The sequence below is a fragment of the Leptosomus discolor genome, chromosome 1, assembly GCF_034619465.1.
Source record: "Leptosomus discolor isolate bLepDis1 chromosome 1, bLepDis1.hap2, whole genome shotgun sequence".
Lineage (NCBI taxonomy): Eukaryota > Metazoa > Chordata > Aves > Leptosomiformes > Leptosomidae > Leptosomus > Leptosomus discolor.
Window position 1 is genome coordinate 153,000,239 of NC_141391.1, and position 21,711 is coordinate 153,021,949.

At 40.5% G+C, this 21,711-nt stretch overlaps 1 protein-coding gene across 5 annotated transcripts in view; it reads left to right on the forward strand.

Annotated features, from left to right (window-relative positions):
- Positions 1-21,711, forward strand: part of BICD1 (BICD cargo adaptor 1) — a 180,177-nt gene that overhangs the window by 135,410 nt on the left and 23,056 nt on the right. For all 5 annotated transcript variants that reach the window (XM_086467579.1, XM_086467568.1, XM_086467598.1 and 2 more), the window contains exons 4-6: positions 1,364-1,801; positions 6,948-8,042; positions 15,865-16,016. In XM_086467579.1, coding sequence (XP_086323705.1) covers positions 1,364-1,801; positions 6,948-8,042; positions 15,865-16,016 — 1,685 coding nt within the window. The remainder of the gene's footprint in view (positions 1-1,363; positions 1,802-6,947; positions 8,043-15,864; positions 16,017-21,711) is intronic.

Here is a 21,711-nt window from a genome sequence, read left to right on the forward strand (position 1 = left end):
ATAAAAACCTCAACTGCAAAAAAGTTTGTTTTGTGGAAGCATGAAAATTCAGTATTTCTTTTTCTCTTTCACCAAGCTATTAAATTATGTCACTTAATGCTGCTAATTTTTTGCATTTAGAAAGGAAAAGGTAAATGATTAACATAATTAGAATTAAATTAAAAAATCAAAGCATGATCACCAGGAGAGTTGGTCAAGCATGGACACAGACTTTTACAAACAAAGCTCTTCCTTTTCATTACTGTGGGATTTTCCAACAGTGAAAAGGAAGATGAGGAGGGCCAGCAAGGGAAGGCATTCTGCAGTGAGGTTCTGCTGCACCTCCTAGATATTCCTGAGCAACTGGTTTTGAGCTAGGATGGGTTCTCCTGGGCTTTACCTCTTGTTAGGTGTGATAGAGAGGACTGCATAAATGCAGGAGCTGCCTTTAAAGAAGAGAGAAGAAGCCGTTGTTTTCCTTAGCCCACAATTCCCATAAATACCTTGATAAAATACTGCACCTCGTTGTGGGGCGGGGAGCCTGCCCTCTGAGAAGAAGAAAGACCAACGAGTCCCTCCAAGCCTGGCGAGGCTGCAGTAGGTCATTGGGACACACTTCAGGCGGCGCTGTCGGAGCAAGAGGTTGCCAAGTGCCCCAAAATGTCATTCCTACATGCAGTTCAAGGACCCAGTGGCTGAACGAGCTGTTTACTACATTTGTCTGGTAGTTTACAAATCTCTAACGATTTGGGGCAACTTGGAGTTTAAACTGATTGTATGAATAGTTTGCTATTTTAAAATGAAATGCTTCTTGAATAATGGAGAGTCTTGTATGACACAGAGAAGAGAGTTGAGTCTCATCTACCATTTTTGTACCTTCCGTCCATATTTTTGAAAACTACTAGGACACCAAGGTACTTGAGAGTATCTGTGCCTGAGTGACTTTACTACTGGTAAGAATTTAGATATGAAGACATCTTCAGAATACCTGCAACTAATAAATCAGACTGTATTAACCTGAGATCTATACATACTGTAATAAAAGAACGTTGTTTATGGCAATTTTTAATAAATCTGTGGTAACCAGGACATTTGCTGCTAAACAGCCTTCTTTCCATGAAATACATAGTTAATCCTCATTAGTTACTTGGAAAAAGGTGTTACATCTCTTCACTTTCACATGCTGAAAAAGTGAGCAGTGGAGCATTTGACAGAGTGAGCTCCATTTGCATTTTCTGTGCGGTTAGTTCTTTGCAGCTGCAGGCAATGTCTGGTATTTCAAACTGGAGTTTCTGTAACACCTTTTTCAATAAGGCTGATAAATGGCAGGTTTTCATGACTCAAGTTTTAGTATTATGAATGTTCTCTGTCTTGTCTAATTCAGGTTGAATATGAAGGCTTAAAGCATGAGATTAAACGCTTTGAGGAGGAGACAGTGTTGCTTAATAGCCAGCTAGAAGATGCCATCCGGCTGAAGGAGATTGCTGAGCATCAGCTGGAGGAAGCCCTGGAAACTTTAAAAAATGAAAGGGAGCAAAAGAACAATCTGAGGAAGGAACTCTCCCAATATATCAACCTCAATGATAGTATGTATAATAACCATATTAATATATCAGTAGATGGATTGAAGTTTGCAGAGGATGGAGGCGAGCCGAACAATGATGACAAAATGAACGGACATATCCACGGGCCTCTTGTGAAACTCAATGGTGACTACCGAACTGCCACGGGTAGGAAAGGAGAATCTCTGCATCCTGTCTCTGACCTCTTCAGTGAGCTCAACATATCAGAAATACAGAAACTGAAGCAGCAACTCATGCAGGTAAGAGCTGAATTTAATCTTCTGAGGTGTTTAGACACACATCCTATGGACCCTAGTGATGGCTTTTGCAGTGATTTCCCACAGTAATGTTCTTCACAGCATACATCTTATTCTCAGGCTTCTACTTTCTTCATATCCAGATTTTGCTAGAAATACCACTAGAAAACAGAGTATCTGTCTGTGAAAGGTCAATATGATCTGAGCAAGTGGTTAGCAGGAAGATGAGGAAGGGACTTAGTTGCTGTGGTTGCAGATGGCTAGATTCCTTTTTCCTGGTTTGCTGATGGGAAATGTCCCTAAGATTGCAAGTGGAATAAAGTACTCTTCAGTATGACCAAAGCTATCTGGAAAAAACCCTCACTAAAATACAGACAGACTTGATTATGCTCCCTTTCAAGTCAGAGGGAATTTCTGTCATTAAACTCAGTTTGAACAAGATTTGGCAAACCATCAAGAGAGAACAAAAAGAGAGGAGCGCTCCTCTTAGTAACTGTGCGCTTGGAGAGCATGTGGCGTGTGAGATGTCACAGAGTGCCCTTGTCCACGCTGGCAGTCCCAGCGGATGCGCAGGCTGCAGGGGGTGCCTTGGGGGCCATAGAGAGAGCATTTGTTCTCTATTCATCCAAGCCCAGCCCAGGCATAACCAGAATAGGAGCCTGGGAAGCAAGCCAGATAAAAACTCAAGCTTCCAGGCCCGATGCTGACATCATCTTAGCAGGGGTAAGTGCCACACAGAGCAACAGTCCCACTGCCCAAGCTGTTGAGCATCTTCTCTGCCACAAGATCTTGAAAGGTTTTGGCACCATCAAGGAAACATCCAGCATTTTCTAGCTGCAGGCTTCCAAAAGTGCCTTTTCTAAAGAGGGTAACTGTAAATCCTTTAATGCTTAAAATGTAAAAGGTGATTTGGAAGTAAAGTAGAGCAAACCCAATTTTCAGTGCTTGGTAGAGAATAATAAATCCCTATGTGGTCTGTCCTATATTTGTTGAAGAGTTTATTGTTTTATTTACTTCATTGCCAAACTCACTATGGGAAGTTTTGATCTGAGCTGTGACATGGCAAACACTGATGACATCTAGTGCTTTGCACAAATAACTTTGATCCAAGACATACATAATTTAAGTGACAAAGCTTGAAATTTAGAATTTTATTTATGTGAAAAATTCTGTCAACTTTTCCAGTTTTGAAATATAAACAATGTGTTTATTTTGTGTATATATGCATATGCATATATTAAAATATGTAGGTGTATGTACATATACATTTTTGTATATATGTACATATATATTATATGCAGCTTTTGATTTCATTCAGAAATAGAATCTTCAAAATTAAAATACACAGCTTCAGAAGAAATCCTTTGACATGTTCACATTTTAAAATACAGCATAAGCATTTTCAACCATAATTTACAATGAAGTTTATGCGATATAAATTGGGAGTGAAAGCTGTTTGGAAATGAAAAAACAAGATTGTTTTGGGTATGTTTTTTCTTGATTTTATTAAATTAAATATTGAGCCTGATGAATCAGCAAACTTCTTGAAAGTTATTGAAACTGTTTCTAACATCTCTGACTTAAATGCTTATTTATTTGACACCTCTTAAATAAAGAGGCAGCCTTCTGACAATCACTAGCCTTCTAGGAATCACTTAGAACCCTAGAAAATAAATTTAACCATTTTTCCATCACAACACTTTCCATTGCTGGGCCCCAGCATCCTCACCCTGATAGTCGCCACCATTGCTTGGCATTCTAATCCTGTTAAAAGGTTTACGGTTTGAAAAGAAAGACTAGTCCTAACTGGAAACTTGATTAGGTTCAAGCTGACAAAAGGAAATCCTTCAGCAAAATTGAATTGTTTTTCTCCTCTACAAGGTCTTTGCCGTGTAGTGTTCATACAGCCATATCTCAATATTTGGTATGTGTTCCTCTTGTTTTCTCTCAAGAGGCTGTTGCTGAAGGAGTTGCTGAAGGAACTGACCCTCTCTTGGGAATTGTTTTTATGTCTATAGGATAGCAAGCTCCTTTTTAGAGAGGAGCAAACTTCAGATTTGCCATTTTCTATGTGTGTGGCAATTTTTTTCACTCCACAATCTCAAAAGAAGCTTTCAGTTAGTATGACAGGTAATAATTCCTTCTGCAGCTTTAGGATGCTGCTGCTCCATGATCTGTCTGGTCGCTAGGAGAGATTTGATTGTAATTGTTCCCTTTCCATCTTTTAAATCCACTAGGTAGCAAATGCCTTGCTGAAAATTCTCGTATTCTGAGATTTTCTGGGGAAAGCTCAAGGCTTTCTGCTCTTCCTCCATGTTTGTTGTCCAGTGGAAAGAATTATGTATCTCATCTTTAAAGCCTAGGATTCCTCTCTTCCTTCCATGGTGATGCTTTCCCTATTCCTGAGGCCAACATTGTATTTCGATAACTTAGATTAAGTTTTCTTAAAAAAAAAAAAAGAAGAAAAATATAGTCATACAGGCATTTTCTGACACTCTTCTCTAGCTGCCTGGTACTTTCTGACAAACATGATACAGCTGAGATTCAGGGTTCTCAAGATGAGTTTTCCTGTTAATTTGTTGCAGTCTCCACTAGGAATTGTTCACTGATATTCTGATATTATTTAAAAAAGGGGGGGTTAAATAACAATGGTAAAATTGGTTTGCATAATTGCGAACTATAGAGCAAATTGGGAAGGAAATCTCCTGGAACTGAAATCTTCGAAGGGAAGGATGCATTGCAGAATAGATACAGCTACTTTTAAATCGCTTTTATTTTTGTTTTAAGATGATAAAGATCCTTAATGCAGCTATTAATTTCAACGTCAAAAAAAACCCCAACCCGCCAACTGGACTGAAAAATAAGTGCAATTCTCAAAAGTTTGCTGTGGATGGAAATAAGAGTATAGTATTGTCTAGAACAAGAAATAGAATTATCATACTTGGAAACAGCAGAGTTATTAATATGTAGAAGTTGTGCTCAGGGCTGAGTTGGAGCTTTGTTTTTTTTTTTTTCTCTTGGAGCATGTATTTATAAGTTTAAACAGAAGTGGATTAGCTTAATCCATAAATACCAGAAGAGAATGAGTAAAATTTAGTAGATCTACGTATTTCATTTTACCTACTGTCCATGTTGGTATATGGATTTTCAAAGTTGCATGTTTACTCTGGGAACGATCCTTTCTATTTGTGAGAAAGATTTATTTCCAGAACCTATTTATGTTCAGCAAAGAAATGATCATAAAGATCCCAATTCTGAGAAAAAAAAAACAACTGAGAAATCTGTGGAGGGTGGTCACCTTTTAAGAAGATGCCCCTGGCAAAGGGGAAGGTAGCCCTGTTTTGGATTTTCTCAACACGAGTGGGCTGACATGGGGGGTGAGTGGTAGTGGGGATGGCTGGCAGACTGAGGCAGCAACAGGGAACAATGTCAAATGGAGAAAGGTACCAGTATACTCATGGTACTTGTCTGTCCTCTTCTGCACAGACCATGTAGTGCCTCAAATGGAGTGCCCTATAGGTAAGGAGACAGACTCTTCCTGATCACAAAACAGTGATGAAGTTTGGCCCTGTTCTTTTGATTCTTAAGCCATCAGTCACCTGTACACAAGAAAACTAGGCTGATTTTTTTTTTTCTAGATGATTTTAACATGGTTTCTATTTTTATTCTTACAGCTTTTGCCTGCAGTTGATTGCAGGTTCTCATAGAGGCCATGTTTTGAAAGCCTGTCTGTAAAACCAGGGAATCATCATATGCTTTAGTGCCTTAATACTTCTAAGCAACAGCCACTGTTCAAAAGCCTCGTTATGAGAAAATAGGAGTCTGAAGCACTGCTCGGAACATTTTGTGAGATGGCATTAATTCCCTCTCGGTCTTTTCTTTTCCTTCAGTAAGATTCGTGGTGGCTGATTTGACTGTCTTCCAAATACTGCCTAGGGGAATACTGATAGGGAAGGAAAGGTTTTTTTAAAGGATTTTTCAGAACTGACAGCTTTGAATTCTCTGAATTAGTAATTCAGACGCTCATAAAGGGAACGTGGAGCATGCCGTTTTCACGGCATGTGTAAACACAGGGCTGAGATAGTGCAGCCGTGGGAGAGAAGGAGCAGTAAATCTGGTAGGCTCAGGATCCCATCGCAAAAACCATGGAAGGAAGAAGGATCCCAACTCCTTGTGCATTCCTCTGCTTCCCAGTTCACAACTCAGTAAAGTAGAAAGGCATAGAAAGAAAAGTTGAAGCATTACACTTAAAACTTGAAATGTGAGTCTTTCAGGGGTGTTAACACAAGTAGCAAATACCTCAGCAGATCAAACTTCAAGTTTTTCTTGTTCACACCTTTAAAATGCTGTGCATTGAAACTTCTAGAGTCCTTCTCCATGACCTCTTCTGCTGTTCAACATCCACATTTCTCCATGGATATTCAGAAACGAACTTACTAGGTCAGAACCAGTGGTTTGTTCATTGTACCACAAATCCTGCTTTTTCTGCCTTGTCCTTAAAAGCGTAGATTTTGCTTTCAGTTAAGTGCTGGGGATGGAGAGTCCTGGGAGTTGCGTGTGCTCAGTCTCCTGATCTGTGTTACATTCCCACACAGTGAGTTATTTAATCTAATCTGTGGAAATGTACACAGACATTTGTTTACTGTATTTGCATTCAGTAATCAAGCCTTAATGAAAGTTTGCAACAGTCAAAAGACATAAATAAATATTGTGAAGGCTTGGTAGAGCTATTCGTGGGAAATGTAAATTCAAAGTCTGTTGAGAGATGTGTATGTACAAGTGGAATGGCTTATCATTGACAGTGATGCAGTTCATATGTTCGGGGAACATATGTCATAATAAATCCTGCGTCATCACCCTAGCTGACTAGTGCTTGGGCACTAAGTAATTCTTCAGTGGGCAATGTGTAAAATTGTGACCTAGTGATATTGCAATTGTAACAGAGGCTGGGACTTCATAACCCTCTGAGAGTTACACACATCTCTCAGACTTAATTTTATGGTTCAGGTGTATATGGCTAAAATCTCTTGGAAGCCCTCAAGTTGTGTATACAGAGTGGGGGAGTGGAAGAGATGAATGTCACTGCAGAGTTTGGTGTTCAGCATGGGGAGGACGAGATCCCGGGTTTCTTACTTTGACTCTGTTGCAGGTGGAGAGAGAGAAGGCCATTCTCCTGGCCAACCTGCAGGAGTCTCAGACACAGCTGGAGCACACCAAGGGAGCCCTGACTGAGCAACATGAGCGAGTCCACAGGCTCACAGAGCACGTCAATGCCATGAGGGGGCTGCAGAGCAACAAGGAGCTGAAAGTTGATCTTGACTGTGAGAAGGGCCGAGACCCCAGTGAGGAGGCACATGACTATGAAGTGGATATCAATGGCTTGGAGATCCTAGAATGTAAATACAAAGTAGCTGTTACTGAGGTGATAGACCTTAAAGCAGAAATTAAAGCCTTAAAGGAGAAATATAATAAGTACGTGGAAAACTACACTGAAGAGAAGGCCAAGTATGAGAGCAGAATCCAGACATACGACGAGCAGGTGACAAGCCTGGAGAAGTCAACCAAGGAAAGCCAGGAAAAGATGGTCCACATGGAAAAGGAATTGCAAAGGATGACAAGCATAGCAAATGAAAACCATAACACCCTCAACACCGCCCAGGACGAGCTAGTGACTTTTAGTGAGGAGCTGGCTCAGCTCTACCATCATGTCTGCCTGTGCAACAATGAGACACCAAACAGGGTCATGTTGGACTATTACAGGCAAAGCAGAGTCACCCGCAGCGGGAGCCTGAAAGGACCGGATGACCCTCGAGGTCTCCTTTCTCCACGGCTTGCCAGAAGGGGGGTGGCATCACCTGTAGAAGCCAGAACCCCGACTGAGCAGGTGACAAAAGAGGCCACAGAGCCTGGCAAGGAACAGAGCCCAACAAAAACACCTAGTATTTCTCCTGTCATCACAGCCCCTCCTTCCTCCCCTGTCTCCGATACCAGTGACATCCGCAAAGAGCCGATGAACATCTACAACCTCAATGCCATAATAAGGGACCAAATCAAGCACTTGCAGAAGGCTGTCGATCGGTCGCTGCAGCTGTCGCGCCAGCGTGCTGCAGCTCGGGAGCTGGCACCCATGATTGATAAAGACAAGGAGGCCTTAATGGAAGAGATACTGAAACTGAAATCACTCCTGAGTACAAAGCGGGAGCAGATCGCAACCTTGCGAGCAGTGCTGAAAGCCAACAAGCAGGTAAGATACTAATAAAGCAGTCAGTCAGGAAGGTCTGTTATTTATAGAGGTCACTTACAAGCTTTCCCAGGAGTATTTCAGAGGAGAGATTTTACTCACAGGTTATTTAGCCTCTCACTCAATCATGGTGAGGGCAGACCTTTCTTCCCTCCCTCACCGCCTAGTCTTTAAGCTCTTTAGCTCTGCTTTTCTCAGCACCCACCATTCAGCAAGGGCACAGGCAGAAGAGCCTTTCCTGTGGAGCAAGAGAAAAGCAGAGGGGCAGGGAGGGATCAGCTGCCACCCTGCCTGATGCACAGGCATGTTGCTAGTATTATTGCAAAATGGTAAGATTGCCAACACTGGAAAACAAAACAGACTGTGCATGGAGAAGCTCTCAGGTGTGCACTGACTCCTGGCCAGGGCAGGTACTGCTGGAGCAGTGGGGAGGGCAAGCGTAGGGGATGCCAGGCTCTTTTCAGTGGTGCCCAGCGACAGGACAGGAGGCAATGGACACTGGAACACATGAAATTCCACCTGAATGTAAGGAAAAGCGTCTTTACTCTGAGGGTGACAGAGCACTGGAACAGGCTGCCCAGGGAAGTTGTGCAGTCTTCTTCTCTGGAGATATTAAAACCCCACCTGGACGAGATCCTGTGCAACCTGCTGTAGGTGAACCTGCTTCAGCTGGGGGGTTGGACTAGATGATCTCCAGAGGTCGCTTCCAACCCCGACCATGCTGTGATTCTGTGTGAGACCACCTGGGTCAGCACCTCAGCAGCTGCATGTGGCCCTGCTGGTGGGATGTAGTGGAACAGATAGTGCGAACAACTCATGTTCTTCTTGGCTCTTGGCAACACTTTACGGGCTGCAAAACTTGAATGTCCCCCAGCAAATTTAAGGGGATTAAAAATAAATGCCACAAAAGGTAAAGTGCACCTCAGGAAGAGAATGGCTGATAAAAGAGTGTGACCAGGAGCTTTGGACCATAGAGAGCCTGGGCATTTCTTTGATAACACAGAAGGTGAAGTGCTGAGTTATTTTCATTACAGGTGGTTGGAATTTTTTTAATGATTTTTCTTTTTACTCAGAAATAATTTCGCCTGCTATTGTCATGTTTTTATTCCTTTAAGAAAAAAAATCAGGGTTTTATCTTTTTAAGAAAAAGGACAACTTCACTACATGATAAAAATGACTGAAACAGTAACTGCAATTTTTTGAGAATGATTTGTTGTAAAGTTATATTTTAAGAGAATAAAGTATTTCAAATTATTATTTTGAAGATTTTTCACAGCTTAAAAAAATATTCATCAAACCACTTTATTTTTGATGTTTCACCAATGCAAATAAGCTGAGAATTACTGCATTTTATATCATGCCAAAAGAGGACCATGTAATCGTGTGTTTTGCAAGAGTACTGGCTTTGGTTTTGTTTTTTTTTTTTGCATAGTATATCCTTCTAAGCCCTTTGTATCTATTAGATTCGAGGTTTGCAAACACTTAGAGTTCAATTTAAGCATGCAAATAATTTTATTTAGTTCACTACATCTCCTTATGCCCAGAATCAAATCTGAATGCAAGGGGCTGCTGCAACAGAATCATCATTCCAGATTGCCTGGGATTTTTCTCATCTGAAAACAGCGCAGTGATCGCCACATGGGGGCACGAATCCTGGATAACACCTTAGGATACTATTAGCTGATGACAGTGATGGGATTTCAGTGTTAAAATTCCCGAGAGTCAGATAGCCTGAAGTTACAGTTTCAAGTTTAATTGATTGTTAGATCTGTAACTGCATTTCTAGAGTACTGGGGATTTTTAAATTGCAGCAATATTTCACTATAAGTTGAGTCTTTTATAGCATTTCCCCCCCCTCCAATACAACACATGTTAAATATTAATTCAAGTAATTAAATACCATCTCTACCTAAGCAATAGCATCTCTGAGCAATTATATGTGGATTTTCCATGTAATTAAATTGTAATTACAATGTAATTGAGGCATATGGGTTTAGATTCCAAATTAAAGATATTTTCCATTAGCATAGAGGTATCATTTATTTCTTGATACTACCAGAGAATCTAGCTCAGTCTTGCTCTTTTATTGCTGTCAGAAATAAAGCATGATCTTAAAGTGCGCTCACTGAAATGGAAAAGATAGATTTGCTGAGTCAGGAGGTGCTTTTAATTAAACGTTTATTTATGGGATAGCAGCATAGATATCGGTAACTGTGCAACTGGGTATGCAACCTTGCAATACTGTTTATGCAAACCAAATATCAACATCCTCGACCTTTCGAGTTAAGAGACATAATAATGTTAAAAGGGAAGGAGGAATTTGAAGTTACGGGGGCAGGGGGGCAGTGTGTGAGTTTTATTATGCGCTGGCAGTACTGCCAGCCTCAAGTAATGGGTGCATGCCAGGACCTAAAGCACATCTCATGTTCAAAAAACGTCAGTCAAGATTCCCACCCTTGTGTTCTTCCCCTCCAAATTAGCAAATTTTTAAGCAGCCAGAGGCTGGGGATATTTTTCCCATGTGGGTTTCAGTTTAGGTAAGCCTATAGAGGACATCTGGTTCAGTTTTTCACATGTGCACCAGAACCACAAGAGCTAGAATTTTGATTTCTTAAAAACATTCACCAGGCCCTAATGAAGCTGTCATTAATACAAAATAATGTCTTTTCACCCCTTATGTTGTGCAACAAGACGCTGCTGATGCCCAAGGTAGCAGGGGCAAGCTGTGGCAAGCCCCTGCAAGAGGGGAGCCTGCAGCTGGTGGGGGGCTGGATGCCCTGGCCTGTCCTCAGCCTCCAGAGGGGCCACATCACGTCTTGTCATGCTTGGTAGCAACACTATTACAAAACAGCAGTATTTGTTAGCACTGCAAACGGAGATACTTTAGGTGAGGCTTTTTTGGTTGGAGTAATATGGGAAAGCAAGATGAGCACAACCAAAGACATTGCAAAAATGGCAAGACCTGACCTTCCTAAAGCTTCTCGCTGTTCAGATCCAGGGGGGATGAGCAGCAGCATCAGTCCCCTGGGTCTGGTATTTCGGGATGTGTTTCAGTAGTGAAGTCACAACCTTAACCGGGGAAGCACGGGTGCTATCTAGTGACCACGAGGAGTATTGCAACATCAGCTCCCAACGAGAATTTTAGAGTTTTCCTGGCAATACACTTCCTTCATCGCGGTGCGCTGACATCCGCTGTCATCCAGGCACACAGGGGCAAACGGCTCACGGGAAGAGAAAAAAAGCAAATGGGGTTTCTGTCTGCAGGCTTGAATCGTGTTCGCTTCTCTTCACAGTGACTCAGAATGATCTCCCCCCGGAGGTGGTGGATTCCGCAACATTGGACACTTTTAGGATTTGGCTGGATAGGGCGCTGGGCCATTTTGTCTAGACCATGCCTTTGCCCAGAAAGGTTGAACTGGATGATCCTTGAGGTCCCTTCCAACCTCGTATTCTGCAGTTCTGTGACTTAGCAGACCGCAGGACAGCCCTGAAGGAGTCTCTGTTCCTGCTCCCTTCTGTTGCAGTGGGCCTGGCACTCCAGCAGTGCAGCTGCACCTTTTAAATCCTTAACAGCAATAAATTTCTGTTTAGGCCTGACAAGTTGTTGCCTAGTTTAAAGTGTTTGGCAATATCCGATGATACTTCCTTTTATTCTAGCTGTATTTTCTTTAGCAATATTTTCAAATAAGCATTTTACTGTTAGGCTGAGCTGCAAACAGACTACACAAAACTCTATAACACAAAAAAGAGATCAAGATTTGCTCTAAGAAGCCTGGGGAAATGAATTGTTAAATCAATTGCTCAGGATAGCAAGGCAAGTATATCTTGCTAGCTTGCTTGCTTACCTTGTCTTGATTTACGTATCCATTTATTTGTAGCCATAATTACTGTGTCAGCACCAGTTTTGTGGAGCAAACCCAAGTAGCATTAGCATTAATAAGTAGCATAAATTGTAAAGTAATGTCAAATTAGTGATATAATAACTTTCAGGATCAGTTCAATAATGGTTTTGATATTGATTTCTAATGACATACAGAAAGCAAAGCTGCCTATGAGAGGAATTTAATATCCTGAAGTTCTAGTTGAAAAACAATTGGTTGGTCTTGTAGGTAAATGGTTTGATGGGAACGAGTTGAGTCAGCAAGACCTTCACATCTGTATTGGCAATAACTATGGTGTCACTTGCGCTCATAATGGAAACACCCATAAAAGTCCTTCAGAAAAAAATAACTCGGTAACTCTAGACATACAGTAACTTATCTATAAACAGATGCCCTGATATTCTATAGACATAATACAGTAAAATTTCTACTGGGAAAGTGTGGCTGGGTGGAAAGATCTAGTATAACATACAATTTCTGCACGGAAGTAACAGGCTACTGTTCTGCTTTCTTGTGTGAAAAAATAAAGTACATACCACTTGTAGGACTTGATACTGTTCCAGCAACAATTTTTTTTTACTTGGTTTGCTTCTCACACTGCTAATGTAAACGAAATGGGATATGAAGTCATCTTAGAATATGAATACATAGAGAAAATGAGATCTGTTCATGGATTTCAGGATTGAGGTGGCAACCTTTAGGCAGCTGGATTTGAGCAAACGTTTCTTTGGTAAGGATAAGGAGGGGGATGAAAAGGACGTCATTAGTTCTTGCAGTGCCTGTTGTCCTGGATCTTGGGTATGTGCCCACCTCAGCCTGTGCAGCTCCATGGCTGGGTTTTGGGGACAGGGAGGCTGACCTCTGTCAGAGATACTGAGTTCGGTGTGCCTTAGCTCTCTCTTTCTGGGTAGTGTTTCACACTCTGCAGGAGTCCAGGTGTTGGAGCTCTCTGCTCCCTTCTGGCCTTGCTGTCAGCTCCAGGTGATGTGCTCTGCACAGCAAATGCTAGATGCTCTGTGAGTGATTAATGTGCGTCTCTCCAGGCAGCTTGCTGAGTGGCTGGGTAGTGCGTTTGCCCAGTTCCTCTGCATGACTGATCCTCCGTCGGGAGTGTCATCGGTCCCTCTCCTGTTTTATTGCATTATTTACTTCACTGAAAAGTATTCACATGTTTTTCTGTGTTTTCATCTTTTTATTGTGCTCTTCATTTCCATGTGTGTTGCTCAGAGTTTGCGTTTTTATGTGGAGCGAAGTTTCTCTGATACAGTTTTGTAGTTAACTACAGCTTAAAACCAAATGTTTCAGAAACAGCTGTTAAAACGAAAGGCAGGTCCTGGGTATCTGCTTCCTTCTGGCACCCACTACTTGGAGATGCAGACTTTTATTCACCCCATCTTTCCTTACAGAGTACTCTTTTAATGCACAGGTCACCGCAGGTCTTATTACTAGATTAAAAAAAAAAAAATCTAGATAAAATCTGGACTATTCCACAGAACTGGTTCCAGGCACAACCACACATACATGGCTCAATTGGTACAATTTTGGAGACTGACTGAGGGGGGGAACAAATAGAAATAATTTAGACTAGAGCTAGTGCCAGAGGAAGAGTAACATGAAGCTATGGCTTCAGTTTGTTTTGTCCCTGTTTCTCTTGACACAGTCTAGCAGTACAGCTGAGGTGACCAGACTCACAGGTACCTCTGAAAGACGGAGTCCAAGATTCCCTTCTTCCCTCAGCCTTGCTCCCTGTCACACATGCTGGCTTCAGGGTGGTTCAAGTGAGTTTTCTGCCTCTTCTGCCACAAAAAAAAAAAAAAAAGTTTGAAGATTTGAGACAGTCCTTCCTCCATTACCTTTATTCATCAAGTAAATTATATTTCTAAGTTATTTTTCATCCTGTAGTGTTACATGTCCATTTAACTTGCCCTGTGACATCCAGACTAACACGTAGGGATCACAATGATCTGTCTGATCGTTGCACACAGTTTCAGTGATGTGTAAATTACTGGGTTTACATGGAATATATAATCCCACTGATGAAACAATTTAACAATATTTTTTTAAAGTCTCAACAAAGGAAAATCTTTACATTAATTCCATCTTCGATAATGAGGTATGATAGGTTAAGGCACATGGAGCTGTATTTCTCCTACAAAGCAAAGACATCTGAATTCCTTCCTTAGGGGCAAAGCAGAACTCAGTTTGAGCTGTAGAGGCTACCTGTCCTCTCACAAATTGCTTCTACCTCACCAGTGACCTGAAAATTCTTAAATAAATCTGATTTAATCATACCTGTTAAATAGGAATTTGTCTTCTGATGCACTATTTCCTAGATGTCCCTTCAAACAAGTAGTTTTGTTAAACATAGTTAATCCTTCTTCTCTGTGTTAATTTATGAGTGTACGTTTTTGCTTATAGCTGAAAACAGATAGAAAGCTGATGACTTTTGCTTTATCCTGCCAAGGCGTAGGATGCTGTCTACCATCCTACATTATACCAAAGCATATGTGAGCAGGGTTGAGAAAAGCTACATTTATTTGAATGTATCCCGAAGTGGTTGATTTTTTTAACATGTATTGCTGGTGATTTAAAATTTGGCATGGAAAACCCCATCTATTTAAAATGACAGGTAGTTACTAGTAATTTTTAAAACTCTCTTCTCTCAGTGTGAACTAGTGTGAAAGTAGAGGAAAGCATTATTAGTGAGTGTACAATTAAAATAAAAATTAATGCTGCCATTTCCCCAGACACAAATGAATAGAGTTGTATAGTAGCAGGAGATGCTAATGTGTCCTTTTGTTAAGAGACATTGCTAGTGGGAAACGTATTGAGTTTCAGAAAACTGAGTTTAATTTAGGTTTCCAACTGTTTAGCCATTACCATCTTTTGTCATGTCCCCTTGCTGGTTGCTTTAAACTAATGTTCTTCTATACTTCTCTCCCCTGGTGATGGCTCAAGAACCCGCAAGATCAACAGCGGAAATTGATTACCTATGTGAAATGCTGCAAATTATTATGTACTAAAGGAAGTGATAAAACAATCATAACCCTCTCAGAGCACATGTAAAAGGAAATATTTTTTTCTGAATCTCATTCAATGGCAATAATTTTAAATGTCTCATAGCAGCAGTAGGTATAAAGCCTCTATAAAATTATGGTTTTTGAATAACTTCAAAATTGTATTAAACTTCATAGCTAAAGTAAAAGGTTCAAAAATAAGATGAGTGTAACTATTAAAAGCAGTAGGGCTTTAAATTTAGTGGATGAAACTGAAAAAAGAAAAGAGGGAGCAGAAAACATGAAGGAATAGGGTGACTACAAAGCCTTGCTTTCCTGTTAAGTGAAAATTGTAATTTACGCTTTTTTTGTGCCTTTTTTGTAGTAGTGGTTAAAACTGCCAAAACAATACTGATTTGCACAACAGTAGGCATTGCCAGTGCTCAGACATAAAAGCAAGCTGTCAGGTGCTGGCAGTCACCTCACCCAAGGAAAGCTTCAGCTGGCAGGTGAAACACATTCGTTTGCACCTTGGCTACAGAGGCCCGTCTCACATGCCATGTGTCCTGTCTGCAACATGGTTGAGGGATGCACCTCGTCGTTTATTGCAGCTCAAACAACATGGTAGCAGCTCCTTAAGCTGTAGTAACTTACTCACTTGCCTGAGTCCTCAACATACAGCCGAACAGTTCTGCAGAGATGTTTAAGGTGTTGAGTTGTTGCCAGTGCGTTGAAATTGGCTTTGTCCTTTAAACTGCTTTCTCCTTTTCCTAGTGTCATGGAGTACAACTTAAAAGAAAGCATTAAAGGGTGCAGTGCCGTGAAGCTCAGGTCTAACTTCTTTTACTGCGTGAATGAAGAAGGAAATCGAAAGTAAAATCAAACATGGCATCTTAGCTGTTATCAGATATGTGTCTCATAAGCATATATTGATGTTTGTATTTTCAGACAGCTGAAGTGGCACTAGCCAATTTGAAGAATAAATACGAAAATGAAAAAGCAATGGTGACTGAAACCATGACCAAACTACGGAATGAATTAAAGGCTTTGAAGGAAGATGCAGCAACCTTCTCATCCTTGAGAGCGATGTTTGCAACCAGGTAAGGGAAATGATCTCACCATCTGGCTCAGCACTGTAAAAGTAAATATGTGTGTGTTAAGTGAGAACAGACTTAGCCATTTATGTTGGGTGCTTAGTGAGAGAGACAGAAACTATTTGCTGCAAGGTCAGAGGTTTGCTGAATGAAGGTGAATGAGTCTTAGAGTGCATACTGTGCAAAACCTGCAAGCTTTCAAGTGCTACTGAGATGTGTGTCTTGGCATATAAAGCTGGGGAACAGCAATGTCAATATAACCTTGACTGAAGTGTTATAAATGCCAATATATGCCTCCAGTATATTTGCATTTATAGGGCTTTTTAAAGTGGAAATCAGATAGTAGATTTATGTGGCTGATTTTCACATTCAGAAGTACACAGTGATTCTGTCATGTAAAGCTATCGTATGGTTAATGATGATCTTCAGAATCCCATGTTTTCATTATCGTGAGATTTATTACTTACCACTAGTAAAATCTATTTCGTCAACCAGCTTATACTGTAATCCAGCACTAATAATTGTAAGGCCACTGCAATTTCCTGCTCCAGCATGAATTCTTATTTTCTCCCACTGTGATATTCAATCTATTATCTTCCCCTTCACAGGATAAAAGTTTCACTTATCTTCTGTAACATAGTTCCTCCTGGCAAGACAGTAATTAACTATCTCTCATCGTTCCTTCTCCCACACCTTCTTCAGAAGAGGTTTTGGTTTTAGCTGATTTTTAAAAGGTTATCTAAAAATGATTTTTTTTTAAAGATCTAACACTTTCATCAATAAAGTCTTAATTCCCAAATATGCAAGGAAATTAGTGTCCTCAGGAAATTATTCTTCTTCCCCTTATGGTTAAACACAGTGCAGATTTCTTGCTTGTGCTTTAGTCCATAAGTGATAAGACATCTTCATGTGTCATGCAAACATCTCTCCAGTGCTCCCTGCGCTATATAGGTGCCATCTCACCTCTTCCAGCCTTCTAAGGTCCTTTGTTGCTTAGTGGCAGTGGCAGCAGTGGCTGGGAGAGGTGGGAAGGAAGCAAAAGGGACATTTACATGCCGTGACACTGGTGCTGTGTACAAATTCATCATAGGTTCATCGTCAGAAGAGTACGTGTAGTGCCATAATGGAAATGAAGAACCAGCTCAGCAGGTGGTGTGAATCAAGGTAGCTCCATTGATTTCACTGACATCTAAAGATTTTCTTTAAGAAAGGGAAGTTTTGTGTGTGTATATTAGGAATGCATGTGTCGATCTTTATTTGCAAGCTCATTACTATAGGACATACATGAATGTACTAACTCTGTAGGACTACCTGGAAGGCTACTGACTCCAAAGGAGAGGAGTGGCATCATTAGCATAAAGCAAACAAGGGTCTTATATGGAGCATAAATCATCAATCTACAAGGTGAAAGAAGTTTGCAAAGATCTAGAAGTTGTTACTCAAAGGGAATGTTAGGTTGTTGGGGAGCTGAATGCTCTTTACCCTATTTGGGCATCCTGAGTGCACACTTCTGTTTGGTTTAAGGCGTATCCTAAAGCTAGTGGGAAACAGCAGCACCTCCTCTGTGGCTTAAATAACTCTATTCGTCTAGGTGCCTTTTTCTAGATGTCTTGTGTGTAAGATGCAATGAAGCTTCTGTTTCTTTTCTGTGAACAATAAAGCAAATCTGGGTGATTTGCTGAGTTACAGATTTCCACTCTGTAAATGTCTAATGTTAGTGGAGATAAACCCCACCCAAAGCATCTACTGTTGTTGTTAAACTCCGTGCAGTAGTGATTAAACGTTCAGTGCATGGCTTGTGGGACATATCCCTGCCCTTGAGGTCATAATTTTTGTGCAGTATTTTCTGAGGCATAGCTATAAAAACTCATTCACTGCAAGATCTTCGCACATCAGTGTTCTCCTATAGATTTTTCTGTTGTAAAATATTTCTTTTCCTTCCTTACCCTGGAATATAATGGCCTTTATAATTAAATCAATCTTCCTAAATGTTCAAATCATTAACTCATTCTGAATAGTCCATTTGCAGTAGCATTTGTTTAAATGACAGAGAGCTGATACACTCCAGACATCTGTTGAAGAAGAGAAATCTGTGTGAAAATACGAGACTGTAAGATTCTCCATGCAGTAACATTAGATGCAATAGCAACCTTTCAGCATAAAAAAGCAATTGTTTAGTCTTCCGTTGAATAAAACAGTGGTTTCCATGGTTATCCTGCATCACATGGTACTTACTCCTGAATTTGTACTGTAGGGAGAACATCCCTCTGATAGTAGAGTTATATTATAGATCTGAAAATTATTTCTTATACTATTTGATAAAGCAATATCCTTTCTCTTCTGTAAACCATTCTTTTCTGTTCAATTAGTACCCAAATGGATATTCATTCTGGTGCTGAACTGTATGGTTTCTTCCTCAAATGCACTGGATAAAGGTCATACAACATCATAAGGACAGCACAGCACACGTATTTCTGGTCTGAACAGCAAAGATGACACTTTTCTCCAAAGCTCCCCTATGCAGAAAGCAGGAGCAATCCTTTTTCTTTTTTTCCCTGATGCTTGTGCATCCTTCCATTCTTCCTTCCAGTTCTTTCTTCAGTTCTTCTCTCCTCCCCCTCAAAAGTCCTCTGTCCTGCTTGTACCTCTACTTTTGCTCTTTTTTCTTCTGGGACTGTTTTTTTCCCAGTCCAAAATCTCTGTGTTTCTGATCTCTATGGCTTCCTCCTCCCCTCTTCATTAGCCTTGTGATCCCTTTCTGAATTTATTTCAGACCTGTCAAGAATATGTCCTCAGCACGATTCAAACTCCCTTTTCCCAAAACACCTCTCTTAAAAGAGAAAAAGAAAGCAACAGCATATAAAACCTTCTTTTCTGTGAGATGCATGGGACTGGCAGAGCAAAATTGAAGTTCCTGTTCAATGCCAGGGCCATGTGCTGCCCATCAGTTTTACAGCTCCTGCCTTTAGCCTGCTTATTTTGTCCTGGACTGCTTCTGGTAGTCCCAGACCAGAGAAAACGGTGAGAGCCTTTCCTGTCCCTCCTGTTGTTTCCCCTCACTCCAACACCAAGTCGCTGACCCATGGTAAGAGCTGTGGGAATGTGAAGCAGTGAGATTGGCGGCCAGCACTCGACCAAAGCAAATGAAAAAAAAAATCCTTAAAACATTATTTTTCCAGTCTAGATTAGGGGTTGCCCTGGGAGAGGAAGGGAAAGGAAGTCTCGTGTTGAAGGAGAGAAAGAACTACTTTTAAAGCAGGGTCCTAAAAGGATTCAGAAAGCTAATTTTACTGCATCCCTACATGTGTGTTTTCCTAGCCTAAACAGAGATACTCAGGAGAGGAAGAAATATTACTCATGATATTGCCACAGTCATGACACTGCACGCACTGATTTTATTCTCCATCCATCAAGACATTATTATTAATATATAAAGAAAAATGTGCTGAAGAGATGGCCTAGGAATTTTGGACAGGTCCTGGAGCTATCCTAGATGAGAAAGCATTTATGAGCAGAAGAGTATTACGCTTATACGGCTAGAGCAGGGACCTGTCACTGTCAGTGTTGCTGGGTTTTAGCTCAAGCTCTGCCATGATTTATGTTACCTAAATTACACATAAGCCTGGCTTGGTATTTGGTATGTATTCTTAGGCAAGAGAGATAGATGGAACTAGAAATCCCTTAAACTCCTATATAAGCTTCTTGGATCAGTTCATACAAAATAAGTGTCTGTCTGCTTCCTTTCTGACACAAGACAAATGAGAAATAGGTGAAATCTTGACTTTTGCTCTGGCAATAAGTAAACCAGCAGACAGGAAGATAACAGTGCTGTTTATTTAATAGTCACTTGCAGCTTACACCTATCCTGGGGCAAGGAAGAAATTGAGAAAGAGCTCTGAGTCAGGAGAACATAACCTAACTTTTGTTATTCACTACTATTTGAGTACTTCTGAAAGGACTGTTCAGAGCCCTGGTGCATCCTGGAGCCCTGCTTGGCCCACAGTGGTCTGTGCCAGGCCAGAAGTCATCTCTTAGCAGCTCTTAACCTTTTTCTTCCTGGGTATGCTATGAGACTTCATGAATGTTTATAAAATGTGTGGGCTAAAGGCAATATGGATGTAGGTAATGCTGCTTTTTTTTTTAATTGGAAACACTTCTCTTTATCCCACACTTGCATGTAGCGGGGAACATTTCAGTAAAGGGAAATGCCATGGCTGCAGGCAGTATCTACCTCTCACTACATGGGATAACCTTCACTGCTGTAGACTTCAAGGAGATCTGAGGCTGTTAATTCAGCAGTTTCTAAAGTTAATGATGGCCTTGACTGATTTAGGTTTAACCTTTCTGAACACTGTTTCTCAAAAATAATTACGTGCTTGTGCAACAAAACACAGAGACAATGGCCATGTGTTTGTGAAAAATAGTAGGAAACTTCGAGTCGTGGAGGTCAGATGACTGGAACCACCCAAACACTGCAGTGAACTGCCAAAAATGTGGGCTTGCTGTTCTGGTGAGACTTCGAGGAAGGGCATGTAGTGAATCAGAGCAGTTGGAAGATGTTGTATTAACAAGATTGATTTTGTCTCGAATATAAAGCCTGCTAACAGCATCTAGTATATTCAGGTTTCTAGGGGCAGCTTGTTATAGTTCATAGCAGGTGATGAAAAGCAGGTTTTCTGACTGCTTTAGTAATATCCGCCTTCATGGACCTTATGTTTTTGAACTGCTCCATTATGCTGTTTTACAAAGCAAATGCCTAAACACCAAGAACACTTCTAAGGCCTGAGAAAAAACAATCTTTTTCCAAAACCAAAACTGGCTTATTGATATACTAAAGCAAGGCAGTTTGTTTCTCTAGTGGCATTGTGCTACAGGTGTTGCTGCAGGTGGTACTTTTTAAAATTTTCAACAGAATACATATTTGGAAAAAAAAAAAGTCTCCTAGACAAAGAGGAAAGCATGAGAGAATGAGAGTTGGATACATGATCCATCTGGTTACAAGAATAAGTCTTTAAAACTTTGATAACACAGACATTTCTATTTCAACTGAATTTAATTTAGTCTCCAGAATGCTGATTTCATTCTAATGTCTCTGTCAAAGAAACTGGCTAAAACATCAATAGACATCTCATGGCTTAGAGCAGAAATAGGTGTGCAAGTTGTTTTTAAGTTGGCTTTAAGCCAACCAATGTTTCAGAAATATCTCTCTTCCTCAAGACTTGAATGGAGACAGTCATGCTTATTAAGATCCTGTAGAAGAAAGATAATACTGAAACTGTAGCTGTAACTACGGCTGACTTAGGCATTTCACTTTCCATGCATGAATTATTCAAAAGGAGAGTGCAATATATATGTGTGTGTGTTTGTGTGTGAAGAATAACTATGAATTTTCAAATATATTTTATTTCTGTTTCCCAAGGAGAAGATTAAAGTTTCAGGGAAATTAGTTTCATCCCTCAGTTTGGAATAATTCAAAAGTTTGTGTCACACATTTTGAGAAGGAAAATCAAAATTATTTTCTATGCTTGCTTTCTGTGAGTGATACTGATAAAGTTAAATCCTCATCCATTACACTATTGTAATTACACAGCAAAGCTATTTAGATTTATGCAGATCACGTGGGGAGGAGATTTGATGAAAGCTGCATCATTTAACATGAAAAATTCTTGGATGTTGCCAGAAATGTCCGATGATCAGACAG